Source organism: Palaemon carinicauda, chromosome 41 (assembly GCF_036898095.1).
Source record: "Palaemon carinicauda isolate YSFRI2023 chromosome 41, ASM3689809v2, whole genome shotgun sequence".
In the NCBI taxonomy this organism is placed as follows: Eukaryota; Metazoa; Arthropoda; class Malacostraca; order Decapoda; family Palaemonidae; genus Palaemon; species Palaemon carinicauda.
In genome coordinates this window covers 20,455,774-20,468,469 of record NC_090765.1, presented here as the reverse complement: position 1 = coordinate 20,468,469, position 12,696 = coordinate 20,455,774, and the positions used below count along the sequence as shown (strand labels likewise).

Genomic DNA, 12,696 nt, shown 5'->3' with positions numbered 1-12,696 from the left:
TGAGCAGCTTCATCCTCAGAAACCTCCTCACCCGACAGTTGAGTTGTAAGAGGCAAAGGCAGAGCAGCAAGCTGAACGGCTGAATCCTGCAGAACGGGTGCATGCGTACCTGCGGATCCATCATCATGCCTCTGCTGGACAGACTGTGAGCTGGCAACAACAAAAGCAGAGGGCCGGTGTGAGGGAGGGTCTGCGGTGGGCTGAGGAGCATGCGGTGTGGTATGCAGAGCATGCTGTAAGGCATGCGGCTCATGCTGCATGGCATGCGGCTCATGCTGCATGGGATGCGGCTCATGCTGCATGGTATGAGGCTCATGCTGCATGGCATGCGGCTCATGCTGCATGGGATGAGGCTCATGCTGCATGGTATGAGGCTCATGCTGCATGGAATGCGGCTCATGCTGCATGGTATGCGGAGCATGCTGTAAGGTCTGCAGAGCATGCTGCATGGGCTGAGGAGAATGCCGCATAGTGCTGGAACCCGGCAACTCCCGATGCGGCAGCTCACGCATGTAAGCAGAAGGTGCAGCACGAACATGCGTCTGGCAGTGAGGACTGCGCAACGGTGGAGGAGCTTTCACAGGAGGAGGGGTGTTAACCTTCTCTGCCTGATACTCCTGCATAAAAGCCGCAAGCTGAGACTGCATAGTCTGCAGCATGGACCACTTAGGGTCTACTGTGGTTGGAGCAGAGGCCTGTTGAGGGACCACTCTACCTCTCTTGGGAGGTGTGCAGTCATCAGATGACTGCGGCGAGTCCGAACTGACCCAGTGGCTACACCTGGGCCGTTGGACTAGCTCGGAAGGGACCTTACGTTTGAGCGGTCGTGAGACCTTTGTCCACCGTTTCCTCCTGGAAACCTCTTCCACAGACGAGGAATGTAAGGGCTCATTCGTCTGGGAGTGGAAGGGACGATCCTTAGCAGATACGTCCGCAACCACTGAGGATACATCTGTGCGCCAATCAAGGCCTGCCGAACCCTTTGGTCCTTCGACATTGCTTCTCCCCTGGGCTTGGGAGCTTGCAAGAGGTCCCGGACTGGGAGGACGACTGGCACGCACAGATGTATCCTCATGCGCAACACTGACACTGACACTATGCACAGCACTAGCACTAACACTTCCCACTGCACTCTTCGCTTTCAGCTCTCTGACATCTGCCAAGAGCTGATTGCGGTCACTAACCAACGACTCCACCTTATCACCGAGAGCCTGAATGGCACGCAACATATCAGCCATTGCAGGCTGAGCACTCGTAGCAGGTTCGGGGGTCACCACCACAGGGGAAGGAAAAGGTTGAGGGGCATGGGGAGAGGAAATATCCAAAGAGCGAGAAGAACTCCTCCTATCTCTCTCCTTCTCTAACCTACGAGTATATCTGAGGAATTCATTAAAATCGAATTCCGAAAGCCCAGCACATTCCCCACATCGATCTTCCAATTGACAGGATTTTCCCCTACAATTGGAACATACGGTGTGAGGATCAACAGAGGCCTTCGGAAGACGCCTATTACAAGTCCTAACACTACATCGCCTGTATTTAGGAACTTGGGAATGGTCAGACATCTTGAATTTTAGAAGTAGTCAAAGGGGGAATTCCAAAGTAAAGCAAAGATCGTTAACCAATGAATCAAATTAATACCAAAAGCTTGCTAAGCTAAGGCTAAAGCTTCCTGTACAGCGAAGCCTAAATTTCAGAGCAAATACTTCACCAAATCGTGAACAAAAGACTCCAAAATCAACAGCGTATCCATGTAGGTCTTGCCGGTGGCACGACAGAGGAAAAATTGAGGTCTCGTTGACAAGAAGTACTGGAGTACCTGACCACAGATGGCGCTGGTGAGTACACCCCTACCTGTATAGCGATCGCTGGCGTATCCCGACCGTAGATTTCTGTCGGGCAACGGAGTTGACAGCTACATGATCATCGGGTAAGATTAATATTGAAAAAACAGACCCCAAGTACTTAAACTGATCCACCTCCTCAAGTAACTCTCCATTCAACATGATATTCAACCTCGCACCACCTTCCCTTCTCGTACATCTCATAACCTTACTCTTACCCACATTAACTCTCAACTTCCTTCTTTCACACACTCTTCCAAATTCTATCACTAATCAGCCAAGCTTCTCTTGTGCGTCTGCAAATAAAAATAAATTCTCTTGCCCTGATTTCCATGAGAAATGCGGCAAAAGAACTTTCTTCAAGTACTGTATTCATAGTGTAAATGGCAAATGGCCAATTATACAAAGATATTTGTTTTCTTTGGAGAAATATTGTTAGTTTGAATCGTCATTTGAAATTAACCATTCACTCCAATAACCATACAACTCCAATAATCATTTGCTCCAGATAGGAGGGGTGAAGTGGCCCAACAGCTGGTTAGTATTAACTTTCTATCTAAATTCAGCAGGAAGGTATTTGGATCCCACGACAACTGTTCCAGTTTTGGTTAAATTTACTTGAAATATCTATCTGCAACAATTTTTAACAATATAGGGTACTGCATCCTCAGATAAAATTGAAGAAACAAAAGGGACACGAAAAAAATACAAGAAAATTATCTTCTACAAACCTTATAAACTTATCAATGTAGCCCTTCCATGAATCTGGTATACCAGAGAAAGATTTTGTGTGTTCATCAAAAGTAACATGAACATCATGCTGGACTTCTGTAGGGCCAGAGATGTTCATGTTTTCCTGACCCATATCCACATCTGGCTTCTTCTTCAACTTGAAAAGCTCTGCAAATTTCTTCATCTCTTCCCTGTGAATCAAAAATAAAAAATCACTTGAATGAATCAATCAAAGCTTGGGATTTGAGCCATGTGGCTCAGTACTGAGACAGAGCAGCCATTTTCAATAAATGGCAATCAAACAAAATAAACTAACACTCCCGTATAAAAACTATACATATCGTTCACAAATACAGTATTCACACATTTAAAATCATAACTCAATCACACATACTCATATACTAAAATATTTTGTAGGAAATTTAAATGAAAAAAAAAAATAATAATATAAAACTTCAATCAATTAAAAAATAAATCAAGATTTAATTTTTCATAAATAAAAATTCCTAATAACCATAAATATTCTAACGAGGTAAAAACAGCAGCGCTCCCCAATAGAGATTAGTTCACTAAACGTTCAGCTGGGGTCCAACAAAGCACTAGAAGAGTTGGACAGCCCAGACCTACATGACTGAGGACTATGAAGCACGAAGTAAGAAATGATGAAAGGAGAAGCACTGAATTAAAAGTTCTAGAGACGACTGGCGAAATCTAACTGAGGCCCTTTGCGTCAGTAGGCGTAGGAGGAGATGATGATGATGAAAAACAGCAAGCTGCCGGGTTACGTGTAGGCCTCACCCACCCACCTTCATTTATCTTTGGCCTAAGATTTGCTGGGTGGTTGAAGCGGGCAGTGTAACTAGAAGGTCTCTGGTTTGTATGGTTAGGAAAAATATAAACTGATAAAAAATTTATGATTTGTTTCCATACATAATAAAAACCTTTTACCTTTAATAGATGACTTATCCTTAGGAGGGATGAAGTCCCTGTAAGTAAACTGGCTAGTTAACTGGCACAGAAAGTGTCATTGTACTTTGGTCCTGCGTCGGAGCTAAAGTCAAGACTCCTGTCAACCTCCTAACAACCTGAACATGATGTTGCAGGCTAAGTCTCCACCAGAGAGCGGTAGATGGTCGCTGAAGAATCTACATCCCTAAGGACATGGGTGTCCAAATGTATGGGCATTAAGCTATATGAGAAATGGGTGTGCATACATTCTATCCATCCTTCCCCTTAAAAAGAAGGATGGGAGACATACTTCTGTGCAAATACTATTGTAAAGGAAAGGTACTCTATTGAGTAGGTTAACGGAATTGATCATCCTGTCCAGCTCTATCAACTGTAATCTTAGATAAAATTTTTCTTGTTCCATGAGGAGCCAGGCTATGCAACCTGCCGAGCACCTACAACCGATCCGGTAGTACAGGTATCCAGGGACTTGTGGGTATACTTACACAGGTAGTAGGCGGTGAAGGTGGTCCAATGCTTCCACACTATCTATCCACAAGTCGAGGTATTTAAATCTCTGCTTAGGTATGACTCAACTTTTTGCAATTTATCATGATCCCAGACCATGACAAAAAGAGAGTACTGTACTGTAGTTAGTCTACATCCTGAAGCAGCTTCATATCATCAGAGACCAGGATCAGCAAGTATTCGGTATACTCAAAAGACGTATTACATTAAAGTGGGCTCAAACTGAGCCCAAAGTAAACACTTGGGGGAAACTTGGGATCAGTGTACAGTCGTAAGTACAGTACGGAGCTTTGAATTGGTACACTATAGGACTGTACTCTCTCGAGTATGAAGCAAAGGTATTTCTGAGGAACTGAAGTGTGGGTACAGTATCTGAAAATATGTATCCACCAGGTCCATCAAAAACATGAAGTCCTCCTCTTTAATGGCAGACTGCACGGTACTTGCCATCTATATACTGAATAAAGTTTGATAATTATGACAAATTTGGAAATAATTTGTATTTTTCCTGACCTAATACAAACCTGTAGTTATTTCCATGGATGTTCTTTCGGCAAAGCTGGAAGGTAACCAATAGATTAAAAAGTGCGAGGTGGCAACCCTGTAGTGGACAGGTAGGGAGTGGCTGGGGATACCACGCCACCTATCTCCACTCACAGCACGCAGAGCGGCATCACTTTTCAATTACAGGCAGGAATTATAAGGGGACAGGTGATGGCGGGACAATTTATATAAATAACTACAGGTTTGAATTAGTTAGGGAAAAATACAAATTATTTCCAGATTTGTTATTTGTTTCTTCACTAGGACACCTTACATTGTTTATATGGATGACTCACCTTTACGTGGGTAGTAAGTGCAACTTATGGCTTAGTCACTGACCCGGATTTTTCTAGTATAGTATTAGACTGTATCTGAGGAGAAATCTTGACACCTCGCTAATAAATACAAAGTGAGTATTATTGTGGCCTGAGCAACCTGTGAAGTTGTGGAAGATAGCATATGAACATCTAGGTAAAAATATTAGAGTTCTTAAACAGGAATATTACATTATATTTAAATAGATGTTTCTCAATGCTTAAATAATGGGAAACATTGGGGACCTGAACAGGTATAAAGAATTATTAACTATACTAGGTTACACAAGGGAAATGGATCTTACCTGCAGAGGTTGAAGCCAGCTTGCAAAGGGACACAGAGGGCTGTTCCCCAAGTGAGGGGAAGATGAAGAAAAGAAAGGCCAGGCATACTTTCATTCATCCCAGACCTAACCCGGGTAACCAATGCCCTCAACCAACTGCTACTTGTTCCCCAAGGAGCCTAAGATACTTTTAAACCACTTCTTGTGCAGCCACCACAGGGCCAATAGAAAATGTATCAAGTCTCCTGTAGGTCACGTCTTTGAGGTAGCGGGCGGTGAAGGTTGTCTGACGCTTCCACACACCCGCTTGTAGAACTTGGGATACTAAAAAATTGCAATTCCCTGGGACGTACTGATGCCCCTGACTTTGTGAGCTCTTGGTCTTCGAGCTTGAGGAGGGCAAGATTAAGAGCATAGTCTATGACTTTGCAAATCCTAGAAGAAATGGTATTCTTGGTGACCCTCTTTTTAATCCTATCCGAGCTAACGAAAACAGCTGAAAGCTGGGGTCGAGTCGAGTCACTGTAGTACGTTTAAGATAATATCTCAAAACACCTTAATGGGCAAAGGAACAATTGACCTGGGTCATTAGTTGCAGAACATTGACTCTTAATCTGAAAGGGACCAAATCTATGGTCCAGTACCCCCGGATTTTGAGTCTTTGTAATAACCTCAGGAACAAAGCCAAGTGTCACCTCCCCCCTTCCCCTTGAATGGGCGATGTCGTATGAGACCATGAATTCAATAACTCTCTTTGCCAAAGCTAAAGAGAGTAGGAATGCCATCTTCAAAGTGAGATTACGATCTGTTGCATGGCGTAAAGGTTCGTAAGGAAGACCCTTTAAGGATCTCAAAATGCGAACGAAGTTCTATGACTAGAGGCAAGTGATCTTGTAACTCCGTATAAGTAAGGAAAGCTCCAACAAAGAAGAAAGATCTACTCCATTCAATCTAAAAGCCGAGACTGAAAGGAGTTTTTCCTCTCGAAGGTATAGAAGGAACTCCGCTATTAACGATATACTGCAGTGGCAACGAGGGGAGAAATACTCCTTCCACCACAGCAACCACAGAAGACTGTCCACTTTGCCTGATACACTGCTACCGAAGATTTTCACAAGTGTCAAGACCATCTTTTCGCAACTTGTTGTGAAAAGCCTCTCTCTGAGAGGAGACGCTGAATAGTCTCCAGGCGTGAAGCTAAAGAGACGGGATGGTTTTGGGGAAGATGTTGACGTGTGGTTGGATGAGTAGATCTGGTCATGAAGGGAGTTCTCACCGGAGATTTACTACAAATTGCAGAAGGTCCAGGAACCACTCTGCGTGACGCCATAGAGGAGCTATGAGGGTCATTATTAGATTTTTGGAAGGCCTGGTTTTGTTAAACAGTCTCCGCATCAGACAGAACGGGGGAAAGGCGTACATGTCGATGTTGTTCCACAGTTGTTGAAATGCATCCTGCCATAGAGCCCGAGGGTCCAGGACTGTGGAAAGGTACAACGGGAGCCTAGAGTTTAGGGACGTTGCGAACAGGTCCACAATTGAGGAACCCCACAAATTCAGGACTTTGTTAGCTATCAGAGGATTCAAAGACCATTCAGAGCCCACTATCTGAGTACCTGTGCTCAAGTTGTCTGCGACTACATTCCTCTTGCCCGGAACGAAGCGAGCTGATAGGGTCATCGAATGGTCTTTGCCCATTTTAGTATCTCTACAGCAAGAAGGCATAGGGGCTGCGAAAAGGTACCGCCTTGTTTCTTTATGTAAGCCACAACTGTGGTGTCGCTCATCAATACCACAGAGTGACCCGCCAGCAACTGCTGGAACTATTAGAGCGCTAGGAATGCTGCTCTCATCTTTAAGAGATTTATTTGCTGGTACCTTTCGGATTCGGACCAAAGGCCTGAGACCGTGTGATGCAGTAAGTGGACCCCCTATTCTTCCTTTGATGTGTCTGTGAATAGCATCATCAAGTCGGGAAGAGAGATAAGAAGATCTAGTCCTCTGCAGAGGTTCTCCTCTGCGACCCACCATTGTAGATCTGTTACTTGATCCTGACCTACTGGCACCAAGATGTCCAAGGAACTGGTTTACTGGTCCCTAGCAGACTATAGCTGCCATTGCAGGGATCTCATCCTGAGACGACTGTTGGGAACAAGACAAGTTAGGGAGGTTAGATGACCTAGGAGGCATAACCACTGACAAGCTGGCATGTCTTCTCGTCTGAGGAAGGGACGAGCCACTTCTCTCAGTCTGTGTGCTCTGTTGTGTGATGGAAAGACATTCAGAAGGTTGGTGTCTTTAATCATACCGAGATAATCCAGTCTCTGAGATGGAAGCAGTGATGACTTCAGATTTATCATGATCCCCAGATCCTGACAAAACTGAAGAAGCATGTCTCAGTGATGAAAAAGGGTCATCTTCGAGCCTGCTAGAATCAGCCAGTCATCTAGGTATCTCAAGAGACGAATGCCGTTCTTGAGAGTCGATGATGACATTAGGGCAAACACCCTGGTGAAGACCTGGGTTTCTGTTAAGAGACTGAAGCAGAGAACCTTGAACTGGTAAAGTTTGTTCTCATGTATGAATCTGAAATACTTCCTTGAAGACGGATAGATTGGGATCTGAAAGTACAGTATGCGTCTTGGAGATCCAATGTACACTTGAAGTCCTTTGGTCTTACTGCCATCTCCATCACGAACGGAGTTTGTAGGACAGCTTCGTTCAGGGGCGAGAGATCTATGAATGGTCTTCAGCCTACAGACGCCTTTTTCACAAGATAGAGTCGACTGTAGAAGCCTGGAGACCAGTCTAAGCCCTCTTAGAGAGCACCCTTCTGCAGCATGGTCTGGACTTCGGTCCGGAGAGCCAGCTACTTTACAGATCCATTCGTATAGAAGCTTAACGGAATTGGATCCCGAGCCAGAGGAGGGAGAGACTGTATGAAGGGGACGCAATAACCTACACCAACCACTAAGATTGCCCAGGGATCTGCTCCATGAAACTGCCACCTCGATGCAGGCATCCTCCCATTGGTGGACTGATGAAAGGATTGCCCTCCCAAGCTGGAACGGCTACCTTGACCGCCCCATCTACCACCTCTTTTCCCTCTGAAAGGTTTGGTGTTTTCCTGGTCCTTGGACTGAAAGGGCCGCATACACACCTTCGATGTTCCTGATCGAGAAGTCGAAGGATGTAATGAGCTGGGCTGATCTATGGGAGGCTGAGGAGCCCCCCATAAGGTCGAGAAGTCATGGCTCTGTAAAGGAGAGAATCCTTAGTGGATTTTCTCCACTTATCAGCTGCTTTCTCTACCTCTTCTGGACTGAAAAGAGAGGATCCCTCAAGGGTAGAGTTCCGAAGGTGCGTAACCTCCACTTTCGGCACCTGTCAGTGGAACCTTCCAATCATAGTATCCCTTCTGTTAAGAATTGCATTCCCCCACAGGTTGACCACGTGGGGCGAAAGGAACTCTAAGGTCCGAATACCCGACAAGAGGAAGGATTCCAGCGACCTTTTTGTCAATTCTTTGGATAGGTCCTCGGATCGAACAATCTGGCCCAACGACCCCAACCATAGGCCAAGTCATAAAGCAGCCTGCATAGCATAATTTGTGCCTCTCTCTATGTTGAGGAGCTGAGATGCCGAAAGGAAGGCCCTCAACGAGGGTAGTCTTTGAATCGGGACACCCCTGGCAAGGGATTCTACTGAGGGGTCGATAGTCAGGTTAGCACGAGGCTCGTCCTGGATCTCATAGTACTTCCTCTGCATTATGAAAGGGAGTGGAAGAGATCGAGAAGAAGAACCTGCTCTTAGAGAGCTTGAATCGTCAGCTGTCTGGGAGATAGCTTTCCTTCTGGCTGCAGTCAATCCCTTTGACCAAGGGAGGACTGCACTGGTCTTGGGAGGTTTCTGGGTGCCCATTACTTGGTCCAGAACCCTGTACTTGACTTCCTGTGGAGCAGTGAAAGGATCCGACAGGTTATTAAAGGATCTTATGCAAGCAAAGACTTGCCAGAACTCGCTGCCTTCAAAAGATATTCCTCATCAGTGTCCAGGAAATTGTCTACCTCCAAGCTTTCATCCATAGAAGCCTGGGGTAGGTCAAGGTCGTCAACTGAGACTTAAGAAGGACCCAGTTCAGGAGATCCTCTAGCCAGTTCCTGACTTTGTACCTCCCTCACCTTAGTATTTTTAGGAACTGTCTTAGAGTTCTTCGAATATCTCCTTGGAGGAAAGTGCTCTCCAAGATGAAAGTTTTAGAGGGAGCCTGAAGTTCCTTAGATTCCTGAGGCTCGGGAACAGAGGTTTGTTCCTCCTCAGGTGGAAGGGAGACCAGATGTTGGTTTGGAGGAGCAAACTAGATAGGCTGAGATCAGAAGGGGTGAATAGAGATCTCCCAGGGAGAACCTAAGTCCCTACTTATGCAGGGTTGGATGATGTCCGTGTGAGTTGGCGTAACACGCACCATCCTCCTTTTCTGTGGAGGAGCAAACTAGATAGGCTGCGGTCAGAAGGGGTGAATAGAGATCTCCCAGGGAGAACCTAAGTCCTTACTTATGCAGGGTTGGATGATGTCCTTGTGAGGTGGCGTAACACGCACCATCCTCCTTTTCTGTGGAGGAGCAAACTAGATAGGCTGAGGTCAGAAGGGGTGAATAGAGATCTCTCAGGGAGAACCTAAGTCCCTACTTATGCAGGGTTGGATGATGTCCGTGTGAGGTGGCGTAACACGCACCATCCTCCTTTTCTGCTTAGCCGTCACCCTTTTGCCCGAATGAACTGGCGTTAAGAGAAGAGGTCCTAAAGATGGTACAGCATCAGTCTCTCGATTATCCTTGGTACTTCGTCGGGATGGAGATGACTTATCTACCGAAGGAACAGTACTGTTCTGCACGGATTTCCTCCTAAGAGCAGAAGGAGCCTCAGAAGAGGACGAGGTCGGCTTCTCCAGCAGAATACTAAGGGTGCACCGTGGTTAGCGTGGTTGTGAAGGGACAGATGGAAGGCCCCCACCAACCAGCTTCTGAAGTGTAGACACAAGGTGTCGAACCGGGAAGGAAGATCCCCAACTCTCGATAAGTCTGGAGTCTCCTTCGGGAGTCCCGAAGGAGGAGATCGCTGTCTGGATTGCCGTTTAGAAGGACCCGCATCCCTAGGAGACAACCTCTCAGGCATAAGAAAATGCTCCTTAGTGATCCCCACAGGACAGTCAGGAGATATGGGAACACCCGCAACTTGTTCATGGGTTCCTTGAATCCCTTGCAGTCGTGACATTGCACGTAAAACACTAGCAGAAACCGCAGGTTCACTCGTGATAACAGGCGAGTTACGTGCGACTGCACGTGATAGTGCTTGATTCAGAAGACACATTTTGCACGTGCAATAGATGGTGAGTGAGAAAGTAGCCTCTGAGGCCTGAGGCTCCTGTAGCGCCATGGCACTTTGAATACTCGTTGAAGGAGTAGATGCAAGCCTCCAAATGGGGGCAACGTATTGCGTTGGCGAGTGATTCACAAAGGCATACAGAAGACACCTCAGGTATAAAAAGGCGCTGGAGGTAGCCTTGGGAGAAGCTTCTGTATGTTTTATCCTTTGGGTAGTCCTTGTCCGGTCAAGGGTAGTCTAGAAGAAGGATCAACAGGAGATCTACGGGGTCTAGATCACCGCGTGGATGGATAGTGCAAGCATCTACGTCGTCCTCGAGAAGAGGATCGTCTTGATCTTGGACTAGAGTGCTTTGTTCACGATTGAGAACATCTCACTCACGATTGGGAGCACACTGCTCGTAATCATGAACGCCATGTTCGAGGTTGTGAGCATCTTGTTCGTGATCGTGAGCATCCTGCTCGTGATCATGAGCGCCTTTCTTGCGATCTTGACCGACTAACTCATGAGCGTGATTATCTTGCTCTTGATCATGAGCAATTTGCTCATGATCATGAGTATTTACCTCGCGATCGTGATCGTCTTGATCGCAACATTTTAGCTCGTGATTGTAAGCGGTCAGCTCGTGATTGTAAGCGGTCAGCTCGTGATTGAGAAGAACATCTGGAAGACGAGCACCTAGACCGTGATGACCTGCGGTCTTTTGGGCGCGAGTGGTTGGCGCTAGAGTGAGAGCGTCTTCGGGAAGAAGAATGCTGAGATTGCAAGTGATCTCTGTGATCCTTTGAATGCCATAAACAACGTTCAGAGAGTGAGCAAGAAGCTCATGACAGTGATCGTCCAGAAGTACGAGAAGGTGTTGTCTCCCCGGCGATTGGGAGCTGATGGAGCGCTGGCCGCTGGAGTATCATCCTGCCTAACGTCTGCAGCTGGCAAGGAGAGCGCACGCGAGCTGGAACCTTACCATGGGGAGAAACAGAAGGTTGTTGGTTAGACAACGATGTCGTCCTAGGATAGCAAGAAGAATCACCATCAGCAGGAGGACGTTGGAGGGGCAAACTGGAATGGTCACCTCGTCTGCACGTGAAAGGGCCAGGAGAGGGTGGGCGATGGACTTCACACACATTCAGGGTGGAAGATGTTGAGGCCACAGGAGACGGATCTCTTCTCGCACCAAGCTGAAGGAGAAGCAGCAGCGATTCCTTCGAAGTGGGAGCAGAACAATTAAGGCTGGCCATGCCTGAAGTACATCAGCACGAGAGAATGGCTCCCCGTCGGTTGGAGGTGAAGGTGCTTCTCTTGGGGAAGCATCAAACCCCACTGTACCCCGAGGTTGCCAAGGAGTTATGCGGTCTGCGCTCCAACTTGACTGTTCCCCTGAGGAAAACGGGTGAGGAGGCGCTTCCGGAAGAAATCCAGGAGTGCAAGTAGCGGAAGCCTGAGCTCTTTTCCTGCCAGAGGAGGTCCCTACAGGAGAAAGATCTCGCTTGGCCTTCTTCCTGCAACGCCCAAATTTCTCCAGCTGGGAGGCTGGCCACTCCCTACTCTTGTTGCAGGGTGAACCCTGCTCGCAACAACGGCCCCAGCTTGCCAGACAAAACAGAGGAGGGTCATTCTCAACCGACGACATGAAGGTGGGTGGTTGTGCCTCACTAAAAGTCTTATGGCTAGACTTCCAGTTTTGTCAAAAGTAACACTACATCCCTATAGTTTGTGAGGGTTTGTATTAGTGTCAGAATAAACCACTCTTACAGTGAAAAGGCCAAATGCCCAAAGGAACACATCCCATGTCCCCTTCCATCACCATTGGCGACCTTATATATTCAAATGCAGAAGGTTCCAAAAACCAGGCTCGAGATCGTTACATGGTTGTGTCTGTGACAGTGGTTGATGTGGTACAGTATAAAAAAAAGTTTACGTGGACTCAGCTTAGCAGTGAAACACACGACGATCACCCATTGAATTGTGACAAAGTTCCTGCCTTGTCTGTGATCAACAAAGCCTTAACTTCTGACACTGATTCATACCAGTGTTCTTTAAACGAAGAACTGGATGAAGCATGTTCTACATATGGTGCTCCACCAAAGATTCCTGAAATGGTTCTCAGCCGAGTTACTG

At 46.6% G+C, this 12,696-nt stretch overlaps 1 protein-coding gene across 5 annotated transcripts in view; it reads right to left on the bottom strand.

Moving 5' to 3' along the window:
* Positions 1–12,696, bottom strand: part of LOC137632285 (serine/threonine-protein kinase PAK 2-like) — a 210,359-nt gene that overhangs the window by 182,867 nt on the left and 14,796 nt on the right. For all 5 annotated transcript variants that reach the window (XM_068364183.1, XM_068364184.1, XM_068364182.1 and 2 more), the window contains exon 2: positions 2,576–2,767. In XM_068364183.1, coding sequence (XP_068220284.1) covers positions 2,576–2,767 — 192 coding nt within the window. The remainder of the gene's footprint in view (positions 1–2,575; positions 2,768–12,696) is intronic.